We start from the raw sequence: 27586 nt of genomic DNA, 5'->3' as shown, positions 1-27586 counted from the left end.
GTCTACCTGTCACTTCCTGCTGTCGGTATTTATTCATTCGCGTTTCTTTTCTGAAGTCCCGAGACGGTGTGGGACGACTCGGACCCGCTTATATGAATTCGTCTAATGAATCCTGCGCAGTTTGTGTCTTCCACAGACCAAGCGTTGCGACCTTGGCTTCATGTTCGGCTTAAAAGAGGACTAACCCCCGTGGACGTTAGTGGGAAAACACCGCTCTGGTTTGATGAACCTCCGTGGCTGGACTCTCTTCAAATTGGACCGGATTTGTCGTTGGATGAATGCAAGTGCAGCTGCAGCGCGGGGTTGTGGCCGGAGGAAAGGTAAGCAGCTAACTGGTTGCCTTATCTAGGGGGAGCTGCTCGGTAGAGAAGAGTCCGAGCTGACATCGGCAGCTGCAGCCGGGCCTGACCGGGCGCATATAACCGCCTGTCGTGACTGAATTCTGCAACGGAACCCTACGACCGAGACATGCGGACATGGCTGCAGTGTTTACACGGTCATCGTGCCGTGCCTTCTCATCGACAATCTCAGCTATCGATTCATGTTTGTGCGCTGCGCAGGGCCGGTTATAGCTCATATGAGGCTGGAAACATGACCCTCCCACCTGGGGGGTCACGATGTGGATCGGTCATGCAACAGAAGTGGTAATCTACAATTTATTATAAGCAAATGCATAGTATGGGTTAGAGTGTTTAGCCCAACATTTCACCACAAGTGTGCTCCAAACAATATCCATTTCAAAAGTGATAGTGAGATTAGACTGATATGTTGACATGTTGGGCTCATTTACCTCTCTGTCTAGGTCAGATCTCACCTGTCCTATTCTTGAGTTCCGTTAAAAACGAAAGGCAACAATGTGATTTATTTACTTTTTACCATAACTGTACTGCAATTTAAGTCGATGATGAAAGTTGATAGAGGTGTAATAAATTGTAGATTCAGCTGTTACAAACAAGCATAACTCAATAGAGGGAGGACATGGTCTGTAGAATAATTCAAGGTTATCAACCCATCTATGTATTTTCGGTCAATCTGACCCAACACGCTCAACCATTGTTAAAAAGTACCTTCAACGGTAGGGAGGAAGATACAAAATGGAAAGCCTTGATAAAGCCCTGCACGAAATTTCATGCTAGTGATGGATCCTCTTCTTCATCCCCAGAGCTTTCCTGCTGCAACGTTTGTTTTGACTGTGCTCAAATTTATGCCTCAGCTCTGCAGTACTTCAAGTAGAATACTAAGTGGCATTGGTAGACACTAATGCGCCATGGAAGATGAAACCAAAAAACAAAACCCTGCATCAATCAAGCTTGGTGCACTGAAGATCCAGTTAAGCTCGACTGACTTGCACTGTGATCAAATCTTTCATGAAGGTAAAAGTAGCTAATGAAAACAAAATCTATTTGTTTTTATATGGTATATGGTTGGTTTTTATGGTTTTAACTTTGCAAATGCTCTATGTATGAAGGAGTTCTCTTTGAAATCACGCAACGATGTTCAGTATGTTTTGAGTTAAACTGAAACCATCTTGTGTTCACCTAAAACTTTAATTGAAGGAATTTGAAGGATCCCTTTCAAGTTTACAAATAGAGCCACCAACCATATTCAGACACAGTAGATTATATAAAAAAATCCATTCTCACATTTGTATGTAGTTGTAAATTGATATATGGCCCAGTGTGCATGTCATTCTGTGTGGCCATTTTTTTAAATTAATTCTTCATCAGGTTTTTATGCACTTTTTGCTTTATGTGAAACGTATATTAATGGTACTTTGTCATAACAGGACCACCGAATGTGTTGCAAATTTCTGTCCTGTCCTGGTCACTACTTACTTCTAAGGTCTTTTAATAAATGATAAATACAGCTTTCATAAGTGTTGATGGAGATGAGTGCAAGTACACCAAACTCAAACATGTGTGACAGAGAGGATTAGGAGTAGTTTGGATGACAATGCTAATGGTTAAGGTGCGTGTGGAAATCACATGGTGTCTTAAATGAATAAAAATAAACAATTGAACAACGTCTTTAGTTAAGTTCATCACGGATGATGATACCAAGCTTCAGATTTGTTGGTGGTTACACAAATCTCCTGTTTCACCGTCTCACTGAATTTAGGTGCTCAGATGTTTTGAAATGATGATGAAAACAAATTATTTTCAGAGGAATTCTTCTCACAGACACAGCATGTGGTTCTAACAGGATCAGAATCGAAATCAGAATCTGATAATCTTCATTAATCCCAAGCGATTTTTTTTTTTTTTGTTTTGTTTTGTTTTTTTTAAACTTAACATGCTACATAAACAACAAAAATATAAATATACGATTTTATGTCCACATGAAGAAAGGACATCAGTCGCTCTTTGAGATGAGTAGTCTCAGTCCATGGCCCAGGATCTTCATAGTATCAGGATCATCATCAGGACATGGTAGGGAAGGGAAGATCCCAACACCCACAAATTGATCACCATGGATACTGATGCGTACATTACTCCATGTGGTGAAAACTGCTAATGACACCTCACCCAACATGGGCTGTGAAAGAAGTGTTGAGATGGCTTGCTGCACAAAATGAACGAAAAACAAAAACGGAAATAATTGATACTGATCTAGTGCCCTCTTCGAAAAAAACACTTCCCAAACAAAATATAAACTGTATTTTTACATGTCTTGTCTGCAGGAAATAAAAACTATGAATCCTTTCAGATGATATTTGGGAAAAAAAGCTAAATTTCCTTCAAGTTCAGCATTGACATTTGAACGTACCCTGCATGACTTATGGTAAAACACATTTAAAGTGCCATTTTAAATAATTCAGTCTTCACACGTAATATTTTTTTTTACATAGAATGCAAACAATGTCGGCAGCTGTCTGAAGAGTTTGTCATGTATAGATATTCTCTCAACAAGGAATTTATTCTTCACGTATCCCACAGAGAAATCTGGGAAAGTTTGCTAAAAGTTCTGTCAGAAGAAATTCACTGTGACATTTTAAGTGTGAACTTGGTATCGCTCCAGGTTTCAGGCAGGTTTGATGTATATCATGGTTGACAGGAAACCCCTCAAGAGTATTGGAGTAGAGAAGATCTGTTGAGCTGTGCAGAACTGGAGAGGTGTATTTTGGTGTTAAAATGCGCTTTCTTTCTTTAACTACTGCAAGCCTATTTCTCAATTAAAACTTCATAATCACTGGTTAAAAGCGCATTTTGGCTGTTTTTAGATGAGAACTAGGTTATGAATGATCAGAACTCGAGCATTCTTGTGTGCCTGCCAGCAAAAGCTGCATAGCTTTTACTCATGGAGCAAGAAATCATGCCGCATCCCGAATGTGCTTCTGGTTGTTAACTGTATTGGCTTCAGTGGAATCATCAGCCAGTGGACTTGAGTAACAAATCCACCCGAGGGAACAAGATGGAGCCTCCATCTGTTCACTCTACATTAGTCAGGACCCTGCACAGATACTGTTCCAACTCCAAGCTGAGCTGCAGTTTTGATTGGAACAAATGGAGGCTCAGTTGTTGATCCCCATTTATCCTCTTTCCTCTATTTATTTAAGACCTGCTATTTTCCATGAACTGAAAGTGGAAAACTTTCTTATCCTGTAGTGAAGAAATTTGTATCTCTAGATACAAGTGTGATTATGTTGGCTAATACTCTCCGAAAGGAACCTCCTCCTTTTCTAATTGTGCCCAGCTTACAGAAACCTCCAACATGTATGTGGTCAGAATATCAAGTAGAATTGATATTCTGACCACATTCCAATGCAGAAGTGATATTAAATATTCTATTCAATCAGATCATCATTTTCAATGCTTAAAAACACACTTTTTTAAAAATACACCAATCGTTCAATTTTTGGGGCTAATTTTCTCTCAAACTATGCCAACAATCCTTCGACTTCATTGGACATAGTACTGGTTTTGTGAAGAGATAAGTGCAGTATTTAAATATCTGTCCATATTTGTGGAAGAAAGACCTTCCACTGCCACTAAAAAGAAAGAACAACCACCACCACCTTTTTGAAATCTTTTCTGTGGGTCAAAGTTAGCAGTTGTTTGTGGTTCACGCCTGAGGAAGATGAGTCATTTACTTGTGTAATCTCATATCAAGATAAGACCATGGTCCACCGGCGTTGGGTTTTTACACTACCTGGATCTAGTACTTTTGAGTCAAACATTTATCTGTAAAGCAACATTTTTTCAGCCTTCATTTCATGTGTATGGCTCTCAGGGTCACAGACAACTAGATCTCAATTTGTAGTTTTTTATGTTTCTGCAACAGAAAAGCGACACGCAAATAAAAGAACAAACAGAAGAAAACCTTGTTGCTAAAAAGTAACTGCATGTTGAGTTTTTTTTGTTGTTCTCGTTTGACATTTACAATGTATCATCAAATTGTTCCCTCACAAACTTGAGTCTAAAGTCTAAAAGTCTAAAATTACTTAACTTTTTCCAGAAAAAATACAGCAATCCAATGTAGATGGAAAGGTGTTGGAATTGTTCACATGGATCAGGATCCAATCACCGCAGTATGTCTCATTATGCGGAAGACTAACTGAACTGCTGACATGTTACTGTCATGTTGGCAACGATCACTTTGCCCTCCTCCCAGTGTTACTTAATATTTGATAATCTATTCTTCAGTGGAGATTGCGTGACCCCATTTTCTGAAACATGTCTTCACTGCTGAAATTGAGGGTATGGTGAGAAGCTTTTGAGATGAAAACATCACCTTTGAAAGTGCCTGTACAAAGATTGTGATGTTTTAAATTCCTTTTTTGTTTTCACTGTGTCACAGAGTGACAGTCAAACTCTACCATCTTTTCATATAGATGAGGTTTTCTTGTTTCACCCTGATTATGCTATTACCATGACATGACCAGAAGTCAGTAAACAGTTGGACTCTCAAAGGTTAAACCAAATTTGAGTCGGTGCTGCAGAGCCTCTTGGAAGAGCCACTAGATGTCAGCAGTACAACACAGACATAATAGATAGTGATCACTTCAACGCCTTCCGTACGTTCGTTTAGCGTGTGTTTAATACAGTTTAAATTGAGATTTATGCAATTCCACAACGACAACAAGGTGGAACCGAAGTCGTGTTATGGTCAAGTAACAAAGAAGCATGCATTCTTTACAGAGGGGCTGGCACCTGAATTGCATCTGACACCATATATTTTGGAACATTTCTTCATCTTCATTCGTTTACTGAATTAAATGATGGTGATTTCCTGCTCTTCTTTCTTCAATACTGTTTAAAACAGGTGATTAGTAATGCAATGTGATTATAAGAGCCACCAAACTCCTGAATCAGAGTCATTGGTCATGCTTCTGTAACTCCTCATGTTTTGCCGTGACTATTGTTGACTGGCCCTTAGAATCAAAATCAATAAATTGAATGTATTTTGTAGTCTGTAACAGGCTGGCCACCTCTTCAGTGTGCCCTGGTCCTCTAGCCCTGAATTGTTAATGCGCTCCAGGCCCTGCCAATCCAAAAGGGATTCAGCAGGAGAAAGTGATGGATAGATGCTATTTATCTAGTCTCCTTTAGGTTCTTTTGTCTGGCACTCGAAGAATGAAATGAATGAAACTATGAAACATCGTGTTGCAATTGTAAGATTTTGTGAAAAGCAGTTGTTTTTGTAGTATTTTCTCCCTCACCCTGGCTGGCTTTTCTCAATGATGAGTTGCAGTTCTACTTCTAGACATATAGGGATAACTGAGGTTCTCACCCTGTTTGCAAAGGAGAGTCTATTGTCACTTGTCTATCACTATTGGGAGGACTGCAATTTCGGTTGTGGGATTGGATGATTTAATTGACTTTTTTCCCCCCTTAATCCGATGTGGTAGTGAACTCCTGTGGTCTTATTACTCAGTTAATCAAACAAGTTTCTCTTCTGTCGGCAGGCATGGATAAGTTATGTGCATCACCAAGCTAGAGGCCTGTGTCGCCGTGACGATTGCGCCGCCCCTCTGTGAGCATGTATCGCAGGAACGGGCTCTCGGATGGCACCAGCATCAATTCAGTCACCTCAGAGGTAAGCAGCTTGCAATTTCTGTGATCCCACTTGATGGTATTGACAGGCAATGGTTGACTCTACTTCTGACTGCCGCCAGTTGCTGCAAAAAAGTTGTGCCTGGCTTCAATCGTGGTCTGCATCAACAAAGATGCAGTGCATTCCGCAGTCTGGTAGATGCACACCAGAGATGCCCCCGAGGACAGTCCACATTGGTCTCCCTTTTTTCTTTTTGTTTATGATTGAGGAAAAAAATAGTTTAGTTAGGCATAGATAAAATTAAATTCCCATGTGTGGATGTTGATTTTCAAATGCCTGACTCAAGGCAAACCAGATCAGGTTTATTAAAGCCAGGCGAAACATCTGATGCTTTGTATCTGTATTATCCTAATCTGACGTTGGGTGCATTCCATAAGCATTTGTTTTGACTGGTGGGAGTTTTGATTGACTGTGATAATCCGGTGATTCACTATTTCTCTATTCTATTTTTAACCTGTCGACTGTTGTGGTATACAGTGGTTAGATACTGCTGAGCTGTTTCCCAGTCAGCGAATGTTCTGTTTGCGCGTTGGTTTCTTGTGCACACATGTACAAGCCGCAGGAGTTTCGTAATCCGTGTTCCAGATGACGATGGCTTTTTCCATTAAAAGTCAAATGGTTGAAGTTGAAACTAGAAAGGCCCTGGGACTGAATAGTGCATAACTCTGTCAAGCCTATCACTACCATTCACCCAGCCACTTACTCAAAAAAAAATTATGAAGGAAATGGATTTGTACGTACATAAGCGGAACTGGTCGATAAGCCGCAAGAACAGCGGTGCAGTCTATGCCATTGAAAGGTCAGTGATTCTCTGTACCAGCATTAAAATGTAACATTATTTCTGAACAGTATTTGAAAACAAGGTCCTGGATCGAGAACAATTAATCATGAATACAAATATGGCAATGTTCTGAACATGCGGCTAATGTAAACAAATTCATAATATCAGATCAATGAAATTGCAGGCGTTTGTTACATTAAACACAATTGTACAGCAGGTGGCTGTAGCGCTGTGTAACACCAGCAACACATGCAGCGACCGAGGAGGCCATGCAACTGGTAACTGTGGGGTAACCGTCCATGAAAACATTGATAGATCCCCATGTCATCGCTCCAGTTGGATGAAAGTTTATATCGGTGATTCAGAGATATACAACATCCGTAAATCCAGACAAATATTTTGAACACTGCCTAAAGCAAACCACATCCAAGTCTCCACAACCAACTGAAGTGTGTTTGAAATGTGGTTGCCCGTTTTGCAGTTATTCCATTTACAAACAGTTGAACAGATGCATAAACAAACAGAGCATTATTACGTAACAGCAGAGATAAAAAGTTTTCTTCACTCTTCAAGCAAACAGGTCTTTTAGACATATGGTTCAATGGCTGCTCTGTGCTTTAAGGTGAAGTTTGAACTTGCAAATTATATCATACAGCTCCAGTTGTTGAATTCATTTTTCAATGGCTGCTCTGTGTTTTAAGGTGAAGTTTCAACTTGCAAATTATATCATGCAGCTCCAGTTGTTGAGTTCATTTTGTAATACAACTGTTTTCATATCTGCTAAAGGAATAATGTTATATAGAGCTTGGTGGATAATTGGAGCACAGCTGTGGCTTCTCCACCTGTAGTCCTGCTACTATCATTGTGTGCTCTGTGGGTTAAGGGAAACAGAAGTGAATTGATCACATTTCTGCAGTTGATCCCTGTGATATATTTTAACCCCTCATGATTACACTTTGTAATTCTTTTCCAGGTGAGCAGCAGCTCTGATTCTCTGGATGGCTCCTGTGTGGACTACGCCAAGAGTTATGATGCCGTCATCTTTGATGTGCTGAAAGTCACTCCGGAGGAGTTTGCTGTGAGGCCGTTATTCCTTCATTTATTTCTTTGAATAAAAATGCACTTTAGTAGATATCACTGAAAATTCAATGAAAATGTAGATGAAGATGTCATATTTGTGTCACGGGTCAGACATCCTCACTATGACAAGTAAAACTGTTAAATTACTCAATTGGGATTTCTTTCATCATCTTGTGGCCACAAATCTGATTTGTTTTCTGGCAGGCCCCCACAGATTCATAAATTGCATTAATAATTAACTACCTCATTCAGCTTTCAGGCTGCATTCACATTTGGCCGTTGTCTCAGGAACGATCTAAGGACTTCAAAATTGATGTTGCCAGCTCTTGCGTAAGCGCTGCAACTGTTATCTTGGTATCTTCACATATCGCCCTCAAGCTGTCCAGAAACACGCTGTAGGTGTAATCAAGAAGTTGTCTGTCTGAGGGTTTTGCTTTCATTTGTAAGCCAAATATCTCTGCAAATATTTACAGGAAACCCATCCAGACAAAGTTGTGTTTGTGAACCTGGTTCTGTTTTTGCTGCTTTTGGTCTTGACCTACTGTTATTAGCTCAAGGATTTCAGTGAACGATGATGATGAAGTTCCAGAGCAAACGTAAAATGGCAAGTCAGTGAACTATCTCCATGACTCTGATCGACATAGATATGCATTTAAACAAATCATTATTCTGCTCTCCTCCTCCTCTCAGTTTTTACATCCAAATATAGCGGTAGTGATGTGTGCTGCAACTAGTTGACCTAAGCCAATTCCACTTAAAAGCCTTTATATTCTGCCAGAAGATGCAGTATGCTCGTGGTTAAAGTTTTCAAATATTTGACATCAAAACAATGATGAGTGAAATAAACACACATTATCACTATTGACTGACTGACAAGAAACCGTGGTTTCATAAACCATCTCTCCACTGTTTGTTGACTGGCCTAGTGGTTTCATCACCAACATAATAGGTCTTGACTCGCAGACAGTTTCCAAATTTGGCAATTAGGGTTGCCACTTAACAGTGTCATTTTTATATGACTCTGGTTATTGCCAAAAACGAGCAGATGTCATGTTTGAAAATATTGTACGTTCTGTTGTTGACTGCGCTAATCTGACTAAAATTATGCATTTTATGACTGAGTCTGGGGGCTATGTACAATATGTACACTGTGATCTATATGATAGTGTATTGATTGAGTATTGAATTCTCTGTTGGAATGACTGTGTGTGAATGGTTGTTTGCTTTTCGCTGCTTGAAGCTGGCACCTCCACAAGGGGAATAAGTGGAAGAACCGGGAGTCGCCCATATGATGCCTGTGGGCTTATCGTGTTTGATTTTGTGTTTCCTTTCTTGTTTCACCATCGGTAATTACTGTGAAGAATCATAAATATTAGAGGAGTGTAATTATTATTATCCATCATAACTATATTATGTTAATACTTGGTTTGGGCCACGCAGTGCCCTAGGATTAGCTTGCAGTTGCAAAAAAGTTGGTGAGCCCCATGGTAGAAAATGAAAGGTTGTATTGAACTAAATGCTAATTGTTTTCTTTTGGGGTTTTTTTTGTTTACATTCCAGAGCCAAATCACTCTGATGGACGCTCCTGTCTTCAAAGCGATACAGCCAGAGGTAATGTTTGGTTGTCCTATGTAATAATATACATTGTTATAATAATATACATTTTAATGGTCTTACATAGTAAAAGGTTGCATGCATTTATGATTTATTTATGATTTATTAAATGGCCAGGTGACCATTCCTAACTAAATGGCTTTTCTTTACATGATCTTCGATGGAGGACTTGTAGGTCTTAACAATGCCCATGAATAATCATATCAGTATGTGTTGGGGTCCATTGATTCAAAATTAAAACAAGTGGTTCTTGGAGGTTGTAAGTAAGTGCAATGCATGACTAGCATATTTTGTGGAGTCTGAAATACTTACCCTTGATAGCTTAATTTAAGTACGTTAAATGTGCTGTAAGATGTAATCTTTTTCACTGGATGATGGCAAATGAATTTCTTTGCTCATCATCTTGAGACCTTCACAGCTGTTTTAACTCAGGTGAACCCTAAATGGCCTCTGTGGTCACAGCTTTGGCTGGAAACTCTGGGCAGCCTCAGATAGTCAATGAAATTCCTCTCACTGTTCTGCCTGGAGGGTGGACTTGTCACTTCACTTTCACCACAGACAACCATGTAGGGATTGAAGAGACATTAATTGCTAGCTGATGCTGCGTTCCCTGCACTGAACTTTCCTAGTGTCTACCATTAGAATCATATCGAGTGAAATTCTCCGTTTGAAATGCTGGGAGATGTTTTCTTTAGCTGTCTCTGTCGTTCGGCTTTGTTGTGTAGGAGTCTTGACTGCACCCGTTCGTATTTAGGCTTACAATACAGCTAGCAGATGCTTTATTTTTTTTAACTTGCAATATGTTCCGATCCCACACGTAATAAAGAAAGGTGTGTGCAGTAAAACGCTGCAGGCATGTTTTTGTCTCGAAAGGATCAGCTCACCAGTGTGGGCTGACAGGATGCCTTAGGAAAATGTAAGGTTCATATAGAATATTGAATAAAGTGAAATAAATATCCAATTTTGACTGGAAGCTATTGAGGTAGATGTCAGACCAATCTTACATAACATGTCTGTGAGCGTTCCTGCTGTCTGACCCCAGATAAATGAGAGGAAGGAGAGGGCTATTTTTGTTTGTGTGTGAGTTACTGTGATCAAGGTTGAAAAATAATGACTATTGATTTTCCAGATTGTAAATGCTTTGGGGAGACTGTCTTTTTTTGTAATTTAATGTTGTGATGAACAGGAGCTGGCCAGCTGTGGGTGGAATGGAAAAGAGAAGCATAGTTTGGCTCCCAATGTGGTCGCTTTCACTCGCAGGTTCAACCAGGTAATTCAAATACTTTTGCATTAGTTTAGACACTTTTGCCCATGTGAAATGCTTACTTTAAATGAGTCCAGTTTTCTCTGACCAACTACTCTATTAAGTGTTTTCTAGTTAGAAGGTTATTCTACTGTTTGTTTATCTTAAAACCAAATGGATGACATCTAAATCTTACCAACAGGTGCTTTTGCAGTTTTGGGCCAAGCTTTATCAAAGGCTAATGTTAGGAAAGGATGCTTAAGTAATTCTGCATTTCTTTGATTTCTCAAGAGTTTCCTAACCAAACATATACCTGTCTCATTCTAATGGCTTTGTGTCTTTTCATGGTTCAGGTCAGCTTTTGGCTGGTGAGAGAGATCTTAACTGCACAGACACTGAAGATCAGAGCAGAGATATTAAGTCATTTTGTCAAAATAGCAAAGGTGAGTTTTGATTTCTGAAAGTAATGTAACTTCTGTAACATTATAAAAGTGTAAGATGTCTATAAATTCATTTTGTTTAATGTGCATGTAAACAGCCATGATGAGAATACGACTTTAAGGCTTCTCTAATGCTGAAATGAATGATTAACTAAAGCTTGAATGATTTCATGTATATTTGGCCAGTAGAGCGAGCTACGGTGTTGAGTTCTACATTCCTCTTGATCATCATTATGAATAGCTACTGTCCAAAATCAGCATCCTGTCGATTTGTCAGTCGACAGACGAGTAGTTCTGCTGTTACGCATGATGAAGAACGCAACCTGTCTAGTGACCAATGGCTTTCCAATGTAATTGTCAAGTTTTTTTTTTTTTATTGAACGTGCTAATTTCATTTTCATTTCTCTGCTTTACTCCAGATGATAAATGATGGTCTTGTGAAATATGGCCTTTGTCCTTCAACAACAAACACATTTCTCTATTTGTTTTCAGAAACTGTTGGAGTTGAACAATCTTCACTCTCTGGTGTCCGTGGTGTCAGCCCTGCAAAGCGCCCCCATCTTCAGGCTCAGCAAAACCTGGGCGGTGAGCTTTTGGCACAAAAGAACAGGCCTCTTGAAAACATGAAAATATTGACATGTCGAATGTGGTTTCATCCTTTTTTCGACTCCACTATAATGGGTCAACATCTTGACCAGTTCATCACTATGACACGTTTGTGTGAAAATCATATGTAGCTTGAACCAGTCTCCTGGTCTTGTCCATCTAATATCTATATCATCTAATATAAAATTTGTTTATCACATTTGCATCTCCCTTCAGCTCTATAAAGCTCTGGAAATCTGCTTTTAATCCACATTTTGCCTACTTTGTATTGCTTATATTCTCATGTGTGAGACATTTCTTCCAGTTAAATGAAGGAATTTGATGGAATATTTTTTCTGCAAAACCAGAAAGTTTACATGTAGGACTGATCTCACAATGAGGAATTTGTGAGTCATTACAACATGTTGATGATTTGCCAAAGGAGATTGTTTCAGACATACTCTCTACCCCACCTTCCAGCCCACATGGGCCAACGTCGGCTAAATTCACATTTTTGTCACTGATAGCTCATTCATTTGTCTCCTTTTTTTCAGCTTCTATCCCTCAATATTATTTTACCTTTTAGTTAGGATAAACTTTCTATTATGTTGATGTGTTCGCAGGCTTGTTCTCTCATTTTCCCTTTGCTCTGTAAATATAATAATATAATAAATATACCTGTAATATGGAAATCTTTTCAAAATACCTAAAATTCTACTAATTTCATACATCAATCATGAAAAATTCATTTTCTTTCAGCTCATCAGCCGAAAGGACAAAGCCACATTTGAGAAACTAAACTATCTAACATCCAAAGAAGAGAACTACACCCGCATGAGAGAGTACATTCGCTCTCTAAAAATGGCGCCATGTATTCCATACCTTGGTAAGTTCTATACAGCTGTTATTCTGTTTTGTGGGCAAGTATGTTTCACTCTTTTATTTAAAAAATGTCCAAGCTACAGCCGCAGAAGGGTTGAGAATCGACCAATTTCAGTCATATAACCCCGCTTTCATGGAAACCAATGTGATGACACTACGAGTAGGACATTTTGCAGGCTGTAATAATCGGACATTTACTGTAGGACGTCCTGCTGTGAAAAACTGGGCGTCCATTTTTTCATGTTTTGCGCCCTCCTAGCTAAAAGCCTTTAAAGATACAGACAGATAGATTGACATAGCCTTCCTATATTTTTCTCTTACCCAAGCCAGTTTCATATGAATCTTTCTGCATAAATACAATGTTGGAGTTATGATGATTTTGTGTATCACCATCAGCTGCTCTTCTTTGTTTTACAAAATTTTTGTTTTATCTCCAACTTGAGCTAAAATTGATTGACCTAACTACATTATTATTTTCAGTGAGTTTAGATTGTTTTAAAACTTCACTTTCTAATTACTGGACAACGGTGAAGGTGAATTGAAGAACACTTTATTTTTGGATTAATGACATACACATAATCTGGATGAAACATCAAATATACACAGAGCACCTTATTACAAACTGAAAGAAAAGTATTTGCTCGCTGGTATTGGTGTCATGACTGTAAGAAATGAGTTTACACAAAAGTGTTCTGTTGCACAAGGGTCTGCACTGAGAGAATGATCGTTGAGGTATTATGAATCAACCCCTTTGGTTCAACTTTATTTAAATACATTTTTAACAAACATTGGTCCCATACAGCGTCTCTTCTTTGTTATCATGAAAAAAAACAGTCATTAATGTTGGGTCAAATATCCCTTTATATACAAATATCTTTACATGTGTTATACATATTAACTTTAGATGTTATTACTAGTTTACAACCGTTGTATATTACATTTCACAAGAACAGATCAATCTGCCACTGAGCGCAGTGTTAATTGTCGGAAATGGTATATTTGGGGAGAAAAAAACAAACATCTGGTGTGCGCTGTAGAGAATCAAGCAAAAAAATGTCCTGTGACTTCAGTTTTTCTTTGAATCATATCAATGGAGATTGTTTGCGTTGGGACGGATCATCATTGTCACTTTCTTCAATGAGTAAGCTCCTCCCCTGAACTCGGCCCAGTAGACCCCGTCTTGATATCGGCTGCGATAGTGCCCGCCTCGATACCACACACCGTTGAGGTTCGAGTGAGCGCAGGCGTTGTACCACCATCCTCCCTTCTGGTAGTGGGCACAGTTACCTGGAGAAAGATGGAGATAGAACTCAATGATTCATGTTTTGGCCATTGTGTCCCACTGCTCTGGTGATCCCCTTTTTTTAAATGTCTCTCCAAGTGGTTATACTGACCTGCATAGGCATCATGGTCTCTATCCAGTGTTGTGAACTGCTTGCCATTGTGCCAAGTTAAAGAATCTCCCGCATTTCCATGATACCGGCCCACCCGCATCCTGTAGAAGTCTGATTCGGGCTCGACTCGAAAGCTGGCATACTCCGCGAAAGTCTTGCGTCCAGACCAGTCTTCCAAAGTCACCAGCAGCTTGTAGGTTCCCTGGTTGGTCAGCCAGTAGATGTTTTCCAGGCCTAACCAGTATTCACTGTCAATGTTTCCAAACCCTTGCTGTAGAAGAACAAACAGGAGAAAGCAAGCAGATTGTTTATGTCTCGTGAAAACTTGAAGACTTGATGGTTGGTGGAGCAAAAGGCTCGAATGGTGAAGGCGTGTGTGTGATTTGTGATACAATGTGTACTGGCTGGTAAAACATGGACAATGATGTCACTTGTAAACCTCACATGGACCTCTTTAGAAAGTCGAGATTGTGGAAAGTTGTTCAGGTGTCTTCTTTGTTTATGTGAGTAATTTTGGATGGGTAGTGCAAATTTGACAGATGGTAAACTATTGCTCAATGGTTACATTCATTGGAAAAGGATGTCCACTATATTAGTAAACTACTCTGGTACATCAATTCATGGCTATCTAAATAAAACAGCTATGTCGGAACATAAGTAGGAGTGGGCCCGCCAACAACAAGCAGCAGCTTTCTGTTCCCTCTGGACTTCGCTCAGTGAAGTCAAGTTAAGTGCCAGAAATGTGAAACATTTTGGAAATGAAATTTATAAGCTTCAGTCAATCTATTTAGTTAAATTATATTGTCGTGCATTGAGTTCCTCCCTATAGTCGCTTGGGCTGAAAGCCATGCTGGAATTTGGATGTTGTGGTTCTTCCAGTGGAAATCATGTTTAGGTGATGACAGTGAGCTCTGGACCCTTGGTGAAGGCTTGTTACAGAGGAGCATAATGAATTTTAAAGTGTCAGCTGATTAAGTTGTTATATAACTTTCGTTTGGCCTTTTCACTTGTAATCTAAACTATAAAGTAGCGGTGTTTTCCAGGAATTTGTGAAGCAACACACTGATGTAACAAGCAGAGACTGTCAAACCAACAAGCCATGTGTGGAAATTACTAACTTCTCAATGTCAAGTAAAAGAAGGAAATATAATTTAAATACATTTGGCAGGTTTTGTTGTGATCTGGACATAATTAGTTCAGAGAGTGGAAATATCCACAGTTGGGTAATGCTACAATCTGGATTTGTTTAACTGCATATGGATTACATCAAGGCTGAGTTCTGGCTCAAGATGCTACATTGTCTCATTGACATGAGGTGAGTTTAGGAGTCGTTGGCTTGAGCTCCTGCTGAAAGGACTTCCACTTGAGCTCATATTGGATGTTCTTTTCATGTTTTGATACTGAATAGTGACAACACACTCCCACTTTTGCACCCGTGTTTACGCAACAACTGATGATCAACGACTGCTGATGACGTTTTTGGATCCCTGCTTCGACTTAGATCAGTGGAAATTGAAACACTGATCTCAGCTGTAATTTTGTTGCAGTTGTGAACTTCAGTTCTGATATTTACTTAGACAGTGATGAAAAGACTAGCTGTTAGTTCTATGGTAGGGACTTTATGAGATTAATTTCAATTTATTGCACAAAAATACACCCAGATAACACAGATTAATATTGTATAAATGTTCATGCACAGGACTGATCAGGTTTACAGTGCTCTACCTTCATGTGCACTGCACTGTACAACGTGATGGCATAAACAAAACATCCATGATCCATGAGACTATGTGAGATTGGTCTGATGGACGGAAATTGAAACTTCAGGATAGAAACCTAAAAAATGTTGACGGATTTCTTGTCACTGAAGCACTTCCACCCTGATGTTGTAGTTGAATGATCACCCTGGTGTCAAGTATAAAAATGCGAGTGTGATTTTTTTTTTTTTATTTATTTATTTTTTTTATCGTTTTGTATTTTTTTATTTTTTATTTTTTTTTACCAAGTCCAATCCCTAATTATTGCAGTACAATTATTTGTCTGCCACATACTCTGAGCACTCCAGGTTCACAGGGGTCTGCACCAGTTTACCTGCTGAGAGGCGGGGTACACCCCTCTAGATACACACCCTCAAAAAGGAGGACGGTTCAGAATCACCAATTTTTACCTTATATGTGTCCCAGTTCCTGAAGAAGTTAACGGAACCGTCCTGTCTCCTTTGAATGACGGTCCAGCCACCGGGGTCGTGTCTCTGGTCACACCAGGCCTGCATGAGACTGTTGCTGTTTTCTGGTTTCAGTAGGTACATGCCACTGTTGGTGTACCCTGCCTCCAGAGCCTCCAGACAGTCTTTAAAAGGACCTGAAGGTCCAAGAGACAGCGGATGTCAATGTAGGAAATGCAACGTAAAGTCCCTATTGTCATTCCCTTGAAGTCCGAACTTCATGAATGTACTTTCCTACACCTGTGCAACTTTTGCAAGGATTCCATGTCTAGTGTAAATGCATAATTGATTTTAGCTGGAAGCAATAAATGTCGATTACAGAAAGGCTATCCTATGTTGCCGGTATAGGTATTTGAAAGGTCTCACCTGAGGGTTCATTGGTGAAGCTGTATGTGGCACTGGGCATTGTGGGCAGCGGAGGTGGCAATGCTTTTATGTTCTGATCATTCTGGATCTCATTTGTCATTGGTTTATTGATGTTGCGATTGTATGTGGGTGGGTGGAAAGGTCTGTACCCTCCAGGAGACAATGCAGGTCTAGCTAGGGGAGGTGGTGCGACGGCTGGAGGCTGTGATCGGACTGCCGGTCGGACCTTGTCTTGCGCCGTGCTAGCTGGAAATGTGGGGAGTCCACCTCTCTTGCATCGCTCCTCCAGCTGCACCAGTAAAGCACTTTGGTTGCTAGCAATCCCTGACAGGTGTTGGTATTTGTGTTCTAGGTCACGGTAGCGTGCCGTGAGCTTTGCCATCTCGTTTGTCTGGTTGAGCACTCGGGTCTCCATCTGTGACACTTCCAGAGCATTGTCCCGTTTGCGAATAATCTCGTGCAAGAGCTGCATATATAGCTGCGTGACCCTGGAGTTCATGTTGCGGCTCTCTTTACGCAGTAGCTTGACCTCATTGATTATACCCCCGTCCACTTCCACCAACTGCTGCAGAGCTTCGATCTGCTTCCTCTGCTTCTGCAGCTCTATGTTCAGAAGCTCCAGCTCCTGTTTGTTCACCCTGTTCTCCAGCACAGAGTCCGGGTCTTTGGAGTTCACGCAGATGGCCCCAGTATTCTTCTGCTGAGGAACAATGAAGGTGTAGGAACATTTGTCCGTCTGGGAGGCGCTGTGGTCAAGCACCGCGCGCTTTTGACGAGTGGAGTAGGTAAACCCACGTGCCAGTGACTCCTCACTATTCCCAATTTCCTGAGTGTCCCCCTGGAGTGAGGAATCTGGTCCAGATAGCAGCAGCAATAGCAGCGGCACCACAACGACAGGGAGAAGCATGGTACAATTGTGTTGCACCACAAACACAGAAGTTCTGGAACAGAGAGCAACGGAATTCATGTGAGTCTCAAAGGAAGAAGTGGAAAGTGAGATACATGTATTTAGTTGCATGGTGAAACAAATCCCCTTCTCTGTCGGTCGTACAAATGAAGAATTTAAGGAGTCCACTTGTGACGCAAGCATGTGCAGTCGGATCTTTTACTGTGCACGTTCTTCATCTGACCTATTTTTCATGTTTTTCATCCCCGATTTGCAAATCTGGGATCCCAAATGCCAGTAAAATCATCTCCCACATTGCTCCCCTTGTTGTGGTTTCTGTGGTTGCCATGGTTACACACCATGGTCTCACAGGGGGTTTTCTGTTGAACCAACACCAACTATGAATGTAGCAACAAAGCGTTAATATCATTCAAGACCACCTCTTCCCCCCACCCCCTGTTTGCTATTGAAAAGGAATATGAAACATTGATGAGACCTGCAAAAGAAAATACATCAAAACAAACTAAAGCTTATTTTCCTATAACCTTTGGGCAAGAGACTTTAGTTATTTAGCAAATCTGAATTTGTTATCAAAGACATGTATTTGATTTTTAAAGCAGTCTGCTCATCCAGAGATTACAGGATCATAACTCATATGTCCGTCATGGTCGGTCTGAGATTCCTGCTATATCCAAAGCTAGCTTGTATGGAAACCTGTTGTGTGATAATATTTCTTTGTGGTGTTAAGAAAAGCCATCATGGTGATGGAATGTTCTAAAACACCACAGAATGTTGAAAAATCTGCCCCTGATAGTATCATTGTTGGCTTTTCTTGTTGGAGAAGGGTGTTCCCACTTGTGAACAAGTTCTTTCACCCGCAGCATCACTCCGTCACTGACTTCATCCACGTGGCAGCATACAAATTGACATGTTGCTGGCAACTTGAGTTTTCTGTCACAACAAAAGTTGTGAGATAAATGTTGTTGATGGTAAAAGTGATCATGTGAGCAATTACTCTTTATATATACAAGTATGGCATATTTAAAGTCCACACATGTAATAGATTGTCTGCTCAGAAATGTGGGTGAGCCACAAATGATGTCAACTTTAAATCTCATGTGATGTCTTGAAATGGAAGTTGAAGAACCTCATTCAAACTTCATAAGAGCCAAGATGGTGTGAGCAGATGGAGAAATAACTTCATGGTATATCAGCACCAGTAACGTTTTGCTTCCACCAGAATGAAATCGTCACCCAAAAAATTCTTGTGACGTTTCAGAGAACTTGTTTTGGTTTGTTTTTGAAGTTTCTGTCTGACTGACCACAGGGAAATGCTGTTTTAGCCGTTGCTTTTTTGAACAATTTTTGATGAAAGATCAGGGTGGACTGACTTTTTCTAAAATGGCGAGCACCGACTTTTCAATCAAGGTTTCGTATCATTTTATATGTTTGTGTTTGAATAGTTAAGTAAAGAGAAGTCGTTGGGTTAAGTCATCGTAAATGTTGTGAGCGACAGTGAAATTGAAATGAAGAGACAAAGCTTTGCTGGTTTAAAAGTTTCCAAATCAATGACTTTATGAGTTGTGCATTTTTTCCTTACAATGGGCCTCTTTTTATAAGATTTGACTGCTCACTCTCAATATAAACTTTTTTGCTCCAGATTTCAAACTTCTAATTCTGGTGGCTTTATCTGTTTCTCACATGTACTCTCGACCACACTAAAGCACCCCAAGAAACGTGAAGCCCATTTTTACTGGTAGCTGTGTTCCTTTTGTAAAATGTGTTGGATTGCTGAGGCAAATCTCCACACAAGTTGCTAGTACAAAATGACTTGCACCAAAATGTATGCGTGACTTCTGTGTAACATAGGAAGCTTTTCGATCATTATTGACATTTAGGTTTGTGCCTGAACTTATCAGTCAAAGTATACATGACAATGCTTTTGGTTTTATGCTCTGAGCAATGATGTAGTGCAGCGGTGCTGTTGCCAACAGTTGTGAAGGCTCTGTTCTACTCACAGAACTTCCACTGTTTCACCCAGTGGTTGTGCGTGTGCTGTGCTGGATTACGTAACCTGACTTTATCAGTACACTAAACTCAATCAAACAGCTGTACACATGAATTCTGTTCTTCTTAACTGCATCGATCATTGTTTGGGTTTCCTCATTGAATGTCAAGTCTAGTTAACGTCATGATTCTTGCATGAAGTCAGTAATCAGTTCACCCACGGCTCAGTCATTTCATTGAAAAGAAAATGGTGTATTACTTGAAAATTCTGGAAGATTATCTCATCAACGTTTGGAGTCCAACTCAGTGAAACACTGACGCAAATGAGGAGCAGTCGTAATTCAAGTACAAATATTTTTTCACCATAAAAAAAAACAAAACATGATGTAATTTGGAAAGTTGTTTTCAGAAGTGAGACTGACATTTTTTTTTTAACTTATCATTTGTTTGCATGAGAGTGACTTGATTTGCGACAGTAAGTAGTTATTACTGTTTCCATCACATTGCCACCACTTTCATTTGCCCCCACATTATATAGCGTTGTTGTGTAAGAAAAAAGTGGATTATTGGCTTTAAATAACATTCATTTCTGCCAGAATGTCAGATGTTGCTGTGCATAATGGGACTACAAATATCCCACGAGTGCACTACACATTCGTGGGATATTTTCAAACAATGTTGTGGGCTGTATGTGATTTTTATCGCTGGTTGAATAAAGGCCTTGTTTAGTCTTGGTTTATAGTGCATTTTTTTTCCATCCATTTCTTTCCTCACGTCATTTTGGAATGCAAATTACCAGATTGTTCTTGGGTCTTCATCTGTACATGCATGCATGACACACTAAAGTGTTGGCCAGGGCTATTGGTTTGTTATTGAAAACCTAAAGCCAACCAGTAAAATTCCTGGTATCTGTTTTTGAGGTTAACAAACAGATCCAAGAGCTGTAAGACTACATTGATTCTGGGAGGAAGCTATGACTTGGATAGAGGACCTGAGGCTGTGGAATTTGCGTTGAAAGGACCTGGCACAGGTGTTCAAGTGAATAGCTAACGCCACTTGTGTTGCCCTTAAGAGGTCTGCTGGCTGCAGACAGAGCTGCTGGTTTCAAAGATCTGTTTCTGAGGTTGAGAAGTGGTGAATTTATAAAGGTGTGAGTATGGAAACAGAACAGGAAACTTGAACTTGAACTACTCTGCTTTGTCGTATTGGAATCGAAGAAAGTCAGCTTTCTTCTACTGAGTGACTGTGGACCTGTAGAGTGGTAAAAAGCAGTTGGTCGTAATGTTTTATAGCCCAGCTGTACTGAAATGAAGCTTTTTTTTTCAGACTTGGCTTTTCTATACGCCCCCCCCCCCCCCCCCCCCCCCCCCCCCCCCCCAATATTAAATGGCACCAAGCAATTCATTTGTAATATCTAAATGTAGAAAAATGCTTTTTCGGTTGTCAATCATTGTGTTGGTTCTACAACCCTTGTAGAAAACATTGTTTTCAACTAATGTGTAAATTGCATCGGCACCCAACTGTTGGTACTAGCATAGTTTTGGAAGAACAGGAGACTCTTAAGTTTGTCTTGATACTTGGAACAATACTTAATACTTTAAATCAAGTCACTCTTTTGAACATATCCGACACTGTCTTTCAGCCATGCATGTGATCTTAAATTGTTTTCACACAATTAATATACATTTTTAAAGGTTTTGTTGTTTTAATCAAAGTTATCAGGTTATTATTATTAAGATTATTAATGTTGCATAACTCTCCGTTTGGGAGTGTTCTCTATAATAAGTATATGAAACCATTACAGGCATCATTTTTTTGTGTTAGTTTGACACAACTCTGAAAGGGACCTAACAGGCTACCCACTTTGCTGTAAGAGGGTGTCGGTGGAAAATGCAGCATGAACCCGTAAAGTTGGTCCAGACACACACATGACCATCTGTCAGGCAGACGTCGTGTAGGTGCCAGCAGACACCTTCACGACTGCACAGAAAACAAACATGACCCTTTTTCAGACGCTTTGCAGGACAAAGGTGATAAATCAGTTTGTCACACTAGACGTGCCCCACTCACTCTTATTTTTATCTCTGTCTGTTTCTGGCTTTCGTTCAAGAGTTCACGCACAAATACACACCACAGGGGGAACAGTTGCTGGTGGCCCAGAGTCGTCTTCGTTGCAAATGGACTGAACAGGTTCTTGAAACCGCTGTCTAAGAGAGACACTCGTCTCTTCTCACTCAGCAGATTTTGGCGCGGGTGAGGTTTGAGGAAGCACTGTATTAGAAAGACCTCACTGTGACCAAATCTTAGTGAGGTTGCTAATATAACAGGAGAAGTTTCTGTATTTGGTTAGAATCTTATCCTTTGTTCCTTTGTGTGTTCAGTTAATGAAAACAGCATTGATTAAAACATTGGGTTCCATCATGTTCATGTAGCAAAATATCATCCCCACACATACATCTATACTGCTGATAAATGCATAACTCCCGAATCTCCTGCTGCGTTTGCTAATTATTTTGATGTGTTGTGTTGTGTGTGTGTTTTGTTGTTTACTTGTCCCAATATTCTTGTTGACTGTAGATTTTCGCGTGTAGACAATAATATATCTAATCCTTTTGCATTTGAAAATTTGTCATTCATGGTCATATCAACCGTTTCGATTCTGCTACAAATTAATACAATACCAAAGAATAGTGAAATATTAGTGCTAAATCTAACAAATAAATGAATTAATGAAACATTTAAGATCTTAATCTGACCAGGTCATTCAGTCTCGCTATATTTCCAGCCTTTCTGTGTCCGCTTGAACATCATGCACCTGATTTGAGGAGGCATTTTAGCATAACTGATGTGAGAGGCAGAGTCTCAGGCACTTGAGGAGAAACAGTTCAGTGGGCACACAGGTCAATTATTATTCAGAGTGTTGCACATGAAATGAACACGTCAGATTAAATTAGGTTTGCACTCACCTCCGCTTGTGTCGACCACGTGTCCTCAAATGCCCTGCCTCATCGGCAAGTGGGACTGAAAGTCTTCACTAGTCATTTCACTCTTCTTTGTTGGTGGCTGAACTTGATATTATTTCCATCACCTGCTGACAGTCAGAGTCAGTGTCCCGTTAAAAAGTACTGTGATCCTTAATTGTCCAGTCAGTCTGCAGTAACACTCAGTCTATCTTCTCTGTAGTTTATTCATCTGCACCAAAGGTCTTAAACATTTTGTAGCGGAGTAATGAGTCAGAGTTTAGAAGTAACTGCTCCGCCGCGCTCAAATAGAATCGGTTTCTCAGTGACTCAACCTCCCTCTCTCCTCCTGCCATTAGCAGTGAGATCCTCATTGTTGGTTGAGGTAATTAAGCTGTGAGCTGGGGACACGCCCCTTTCCCCTCCTCTTGACAAAAGGGAGCTCACAAAACCAGTCCCCCCACCTCAACCCTTGTCCCCTGCAGCCCCCCTGTATCTCTGAGTTCAACATGTTTTTTCCACCGCTCTCCTCCGTGGAGGGGACCAGGAAAGCAGACGCATGACAGCAGATGCATGCGCTCGACTGAGGTCACTCTTTGGAAGCAGCAGGATCTTGACCTGCACATGTGGAGAATTGCTACTTTTCAGATTTAACTTCAGGAATTTGCACTGCTCTTTTATGTGGATGAACACTGTGATAGAAGTGTTTAATTATAGTTTTTTCAATGTGGTGCTTTCATTCATACCGCCACGTTGTCTGCCATCCGCCCTTTATCTTCCAAATAACGTGTTGACATTGCTGATCTAGAAGAACTAACAATGTTATTGCTATTTTTCCCAAATTACAATTTTAAATTTACAATTATAAAAATTATATATTTTGAGTAATTCTTTGAAATGGACCAAATTCCATGACTTGTCCACTTGGGTCTGCACTATATATTTGGGGGAAACTTGAATAATCCTTTTTTGATCTTTGCTGTTGGTTGAGGATGGAACCAATTATGTGCCGAACATATTGGCACAATCATGCCTCCTTTGTCTGGTGTTTTATAAATTATGCTATTGATAAGAGTATTTACTCTTCTGGTGTTGATTCTCTCTGTCTGAGAGAGTCACCTCACTTGTCCAGGGAATGTTGAGGTTCATCGCCCAGACTTCAGTAAAACTGCAGCCTCAAAGTGAAGAGGTCCATGGCTGTGGTCCAGTTTTGGGCAACCCCACAAGAGGGGAGGGCTAGCAGATTCCTCAATGCAAAACAACACAAGATGATGGACTTCTGTACTGTATAATTGTGATTTCCTAAAAATAATGGGTTAATGCTTATTCTTAGTATATCATATTGACATAATAACACACTTTAGAAAAAATCTATTTTCAATCCAAAGTGAATCTGTTTTCTGCTCGTGGTAGTAAATCAAACATGGAGAACATCATTCTTTTCTTGCCGAGCTGCAATATATCAGAAAACCATCAAAATGTTGTTTTTTTTTATTACTGTACTGTTAGTATTTAATATTATCACATTAAAATATGGTACTCTGCTCATCCATGCAGGTGATGTATTTGTATATTATACCAAATGTATTTATTTATTTATTTTTAAATCATAAAGACGTAAATGACCTACATATAAAGGTTGCTTATGAACTGAGCTGTAATCCTAGACCTGAGTACAAACAGTCTAAAAGGCGCATGAAAAGGTCTGAAGAGTATTTTGTTATCTTTTAAGAACTACTAATCTGGGCATCTGATTAATATCTCCCAACTCGCTGGAGACGGTCTGTTGACACACTTTGCTAACGGCAGAGGTGGAAGTGTTTGTTGTGTTGTCATAGAAATCAGTTACATAAAACCTTCTTCAAACAAATATTTGGTGAGTCATCATTTTTGTTTGTAATAGCATGAGATGCTCACACATGCGCGCGGTTGTCCAGGGATTACACTCAGACAAAAGAGGAAGACTGTCATCCTCACGGAGCAGGGGTTAACGTTTGTGTAAAGAGTAGCAGAACATGATTTTGATTCATCTGTCGCCCAATGTTTTCTCAGGTGATTTAACCTCACTCTTGCATGTAAAGGAAAGAAAACAGGAAATGATGCATGTCAAATGATGCCATCTGATTCAACCTGCTTGCAGCTGCGAATACAACATCGATAACATCACCATCAAGATTGTGTTTGAATGGTCGGAAATATTTCAATTCCCTTGCAGCTGTTTTGGATCATCATAATCATTGGGTGTTGTGTGTCTGTCCAGCTGTGATGAAAAAGGCTGACAATTTACTGCTCCATGTTTTACTAGAGCAATTCATGTTTGGAAAACATGCATATAAGGTAGAGTTGTTGAAACCCATTATCAATGCATGTACGGTATAAAATGCTCAAGCCCTGCATATGTTTTGAAACCAACACCAGATGCAGAGGTGTTCATGAAATTCCATGTTAATTTGAAAAAGACATTGTAATATGGCTTAACTGTCATTACATCAGTACCTCCCTCTAACTGCCCCTGTATATCCCCTCATTTAATTTTTGTATTTGAATACATGGTAAAGCTGTGAAGCAAAAAAAGTGTTTTCTTCAAAACAAGCTTGACTATCCCATTATCCAATTCTCTAAAAAAATGACCGCACAACAGTGGTTGAAAAAAATGGAAATCCATGAAAGAGAATTTAGTGGCTCAATATAGTCTCGAAACGGCACACATCACATCAATGAGCACCCGAGCATGAAAGCAGACCCATGACTCCTCTTTGTCCCAATGTTTCCTGTGCACTGGCAGCCTCTGAGAAATTCCTGGCACTTCCAGTTTTGCCTTTTATTCAATTTAAGTTGTCTTTCTATTACATCTTGCTGTTTAAAGATGAAGACAAGCCACTGCATGTGACTCTCCTCACATGTCTGTCTTCTTTATATGTTCACACAGGCAGCATTGATGCTTCTCATTGTGAACTACTGTACACCACCTAGAATTAAACAGCAGGGATTTAGAAAGAAGCGAGGAGCTGTGATCTGTATTACGTGCTCCTTCCTGCTCTTTCTTTCAATGTTGTCGTGTAGAAGCTCAAATCATATTAACAACATACCTTGTGAAACTTAAACCAACATATATGTCAACGCCAATAAATAGTTTTTTTGTCTTTGTCATACTGTATGATGTATGGATCATACAATGTTATGCATAAGATGCTTTGTCAGTCAGGTTATAGTGGATGTGGCAAGAGATTGTGAATGAGTGAGCAATTGCTGTGGCCTGAACATCACTGTACTATAAAGACTTGATTGATTCAGTTGTCAAAAAGCATTACTGCTCTTAAAGGAAAGTATCAGTAATACATAAGATGCAACAGTATTTATAAGTTTTGAAGTGTTGACTGAATGTCGGTGAATGTTATGTTCAGTCCTTTGCTTTGGACGGTGAGATTTCAGGTGAGAAGCTGATGAAAGCATTATGTCAATTAGTGGACCCCACAATGATGGCGATAACGACAAGAATGTGTGTTTGTGTGTGTGCATGTGTGTGTACCCTGCAACCCTGAATTGTTGAGGCAAGGATTTGGAGCTCCTAAATCTTACCATCACCTTGAATGCAGCTCAGGTTGCTGAAAATGGTAAACTAACAAAATGTATTTGTTGAAAATTGAAGGTTTTTTTTTTTTTATACAATATAAAGTGAATCATTTGACATTTTATTTCATGCATTGTTATTGTAGGCTGAAATTTAACCACAGGATTACTGTGAACAAACAGTGCCCATAATATCAAAGCTTGCCTTTCAGAAGCTGAAAGCCTGTTTTGCTTCTGCTATTAAACACATAAACTAATTTACACATTAAGAAGAACAACATGCACTTGTTTTATGACTGCTGGCTTTGTTGCTCCAGCTGACTGCTGTTCTTAGAAACATGTTTCCTGCCTGCAGTGGTCTCACAGTGTTGGTTCCATCACATAAACCGAGTCAACGCCTGAGCACTCTAAAAGGTACTCTTGTGTCTGGGCTTTGTCATATCAGATAAGCAGTTAAACTGGAAACCATGAGGCTGCGCGCATCTGACATTTATAACACTGGGAAACACACACAGATTACCATGCGCACTAGCACTTTGAAATCATATCATGTTGAAGTTATATCGGGCGTTGGTTTCAGGTTGTTCAGCCAGTTTTCATCATGGACCATGGAAGAGTGGGTAAGCTTTGATGGAAAGCTGAATTTCGTAACTTTCACGGAAGCTTTGCGTCACTGTGGTTTCTTGGCAGACTACACAGTCTTCACAACTTCCTGTGCTGTTGAGGTTGTAGACTGTGCTTCCTGTTGGGAATGTTGTTAAAGAATATAACATTAGAAAAAAAAAAAAAAAAAATATATATATATATATATATATATATATATATATATATATATATATACATACACAAAATTGTCATTTACAGGAACTCAAAGTTAGCAGTTAACGCTCCATCATGTTTCATGCTTTGCCAAATTTGAGGTTCGAGGAGCATGCCAGAGTTGCTACCTTGTATTTCCAAGAGTCTTTTCCAGCTCTTACTAACACCACATTTTCAGCAGTTGCTGAATACGCACCCTGCGTGCTGGTCAACGTGATGTGTAATCATTTATGATAAAAAAGAAAATGCCTGCAGTTTTTGCAAATGCACCATCTGTTCTTTCACTGCTGGAGGATGAAATCATTATTTTCCACAGTGAGTGGGAGTGATAAATGAAAGTGAAAGATGGGAGTGTCGGTCATTCAAAATAAATGTTGCGACTCTGTGATTGTGCTCGCCGAGTTATCTGCTACTATGAAGTTTGCTCTGATCGACTCAGTAAATTGCGCAATTTCTTTTTATTTGTATTTATTTTATTCAATGGAGATCAAGGTGAGACCAATCTAGTCACATTTGAACAGAACTATTGCCATTTCCATTAATGCTGGGTGGATGACTAGACATGTACTCATTTTAAATGTGTTACTATGCTTTGATGTGTGATGTCAAAATTAGTTAAGTGTTCCCACAATATTTCTGGCACCTATCAGAAGAGGCTCATGCGATTCTCTAGATTATTGC

The 27586-nt window shown here is 39.7% G+C and overlaps 2 protein-coding genes across 3 annotated transcripts in view; one reads left to right on the top strand and one right to left on the bottom strand.

The window, feature by feature from the left end:
- LOC128762665 (ras-specific guanine nucleotide-releasing factor RalGPS1-like) overlaps positions 1-27586 on the top strand; it is a 51252-nt gene continuing 23666 nt past the window's right edge. Inside the window, exons 1-8 of the mRNA XM_053871085.1 lie at positions 1-320; positions 5906-6036; positions 7809-7913; positions 9476-9526; positions 10716-10799; positions 11126-11215; positions 11705-11797; positions 12557-12683. Coding sequence (XP_053727060.1) covers positions 5980-6036; positions 7809-7913; positions 9476-9526; positions 10716-10799; positions 11126-11215; positions 11705-11797; positions 12557-12683 — 607 coding nt within the window. The 5' untranslated portion in view covers positions 1-320; positions 5906-5979. The remainder of the gene's footprint in view (positions 321-5905; positions 6037-7808; positions 7914-9475; positions 9527-10715; positions 10800-11125; positions 11216-11704; positions 11798-12556; positions 12684-27586) is intronic.
- LOC128762675 (angiopoietin-related protein 2-like) lies at positions 13271-22858 on the bottom strand. 2 transcript variants are annotated; one of them, XM_053871107.1, is made up of 5 exons: positions 22523-22858; positions 16664-17604; positions 16241-16434; positions 14074-14344; positions 13271-13966 (listed from the first exon to the last, which is right to left on the bottom strand). In XM_053871107.1, the coding sequence occupies exons 2-5, from the start codon at positions 17568-17570 to the stop codon at positions 13767-13769; spliced, it is 1572 nt and encodes a 523-aa protein (XP_053727082.1). In that variant the 5' UTR covers positions 17571-17604; positions 22523-22858; the 3' UTR covers positions 13271-13766. The 2 variants fall into 2 exon arrangements, with proteins under 2 accessions (XP_053727082.1, XP_053727073.1); XM_053871098.1 differs by lacking the exon at positions 22523-22858 and having other exon boundaries at positions 16664-17670.

This window comes from Synchiropus splendidus, chromosome 1, assembly GCF_027744825.2.
Source record: "Synchiropus splendidus isolate RoL2022-P1 chromosome 1, RoL_Sspl_1.0, whole genome shotgun sequence".
NCBI classification, from domain to species: Eukaryota; Metazoa; Chordata; class Actinopteri; order Syngnathiformes; family Callionymidae; genus Synchiropus; species Synchiropus splendidus.
Note: the sequence above shows the minus strand (reverse complement) of the source record. Positions and strands in the feature narration are given on the sequence as shown.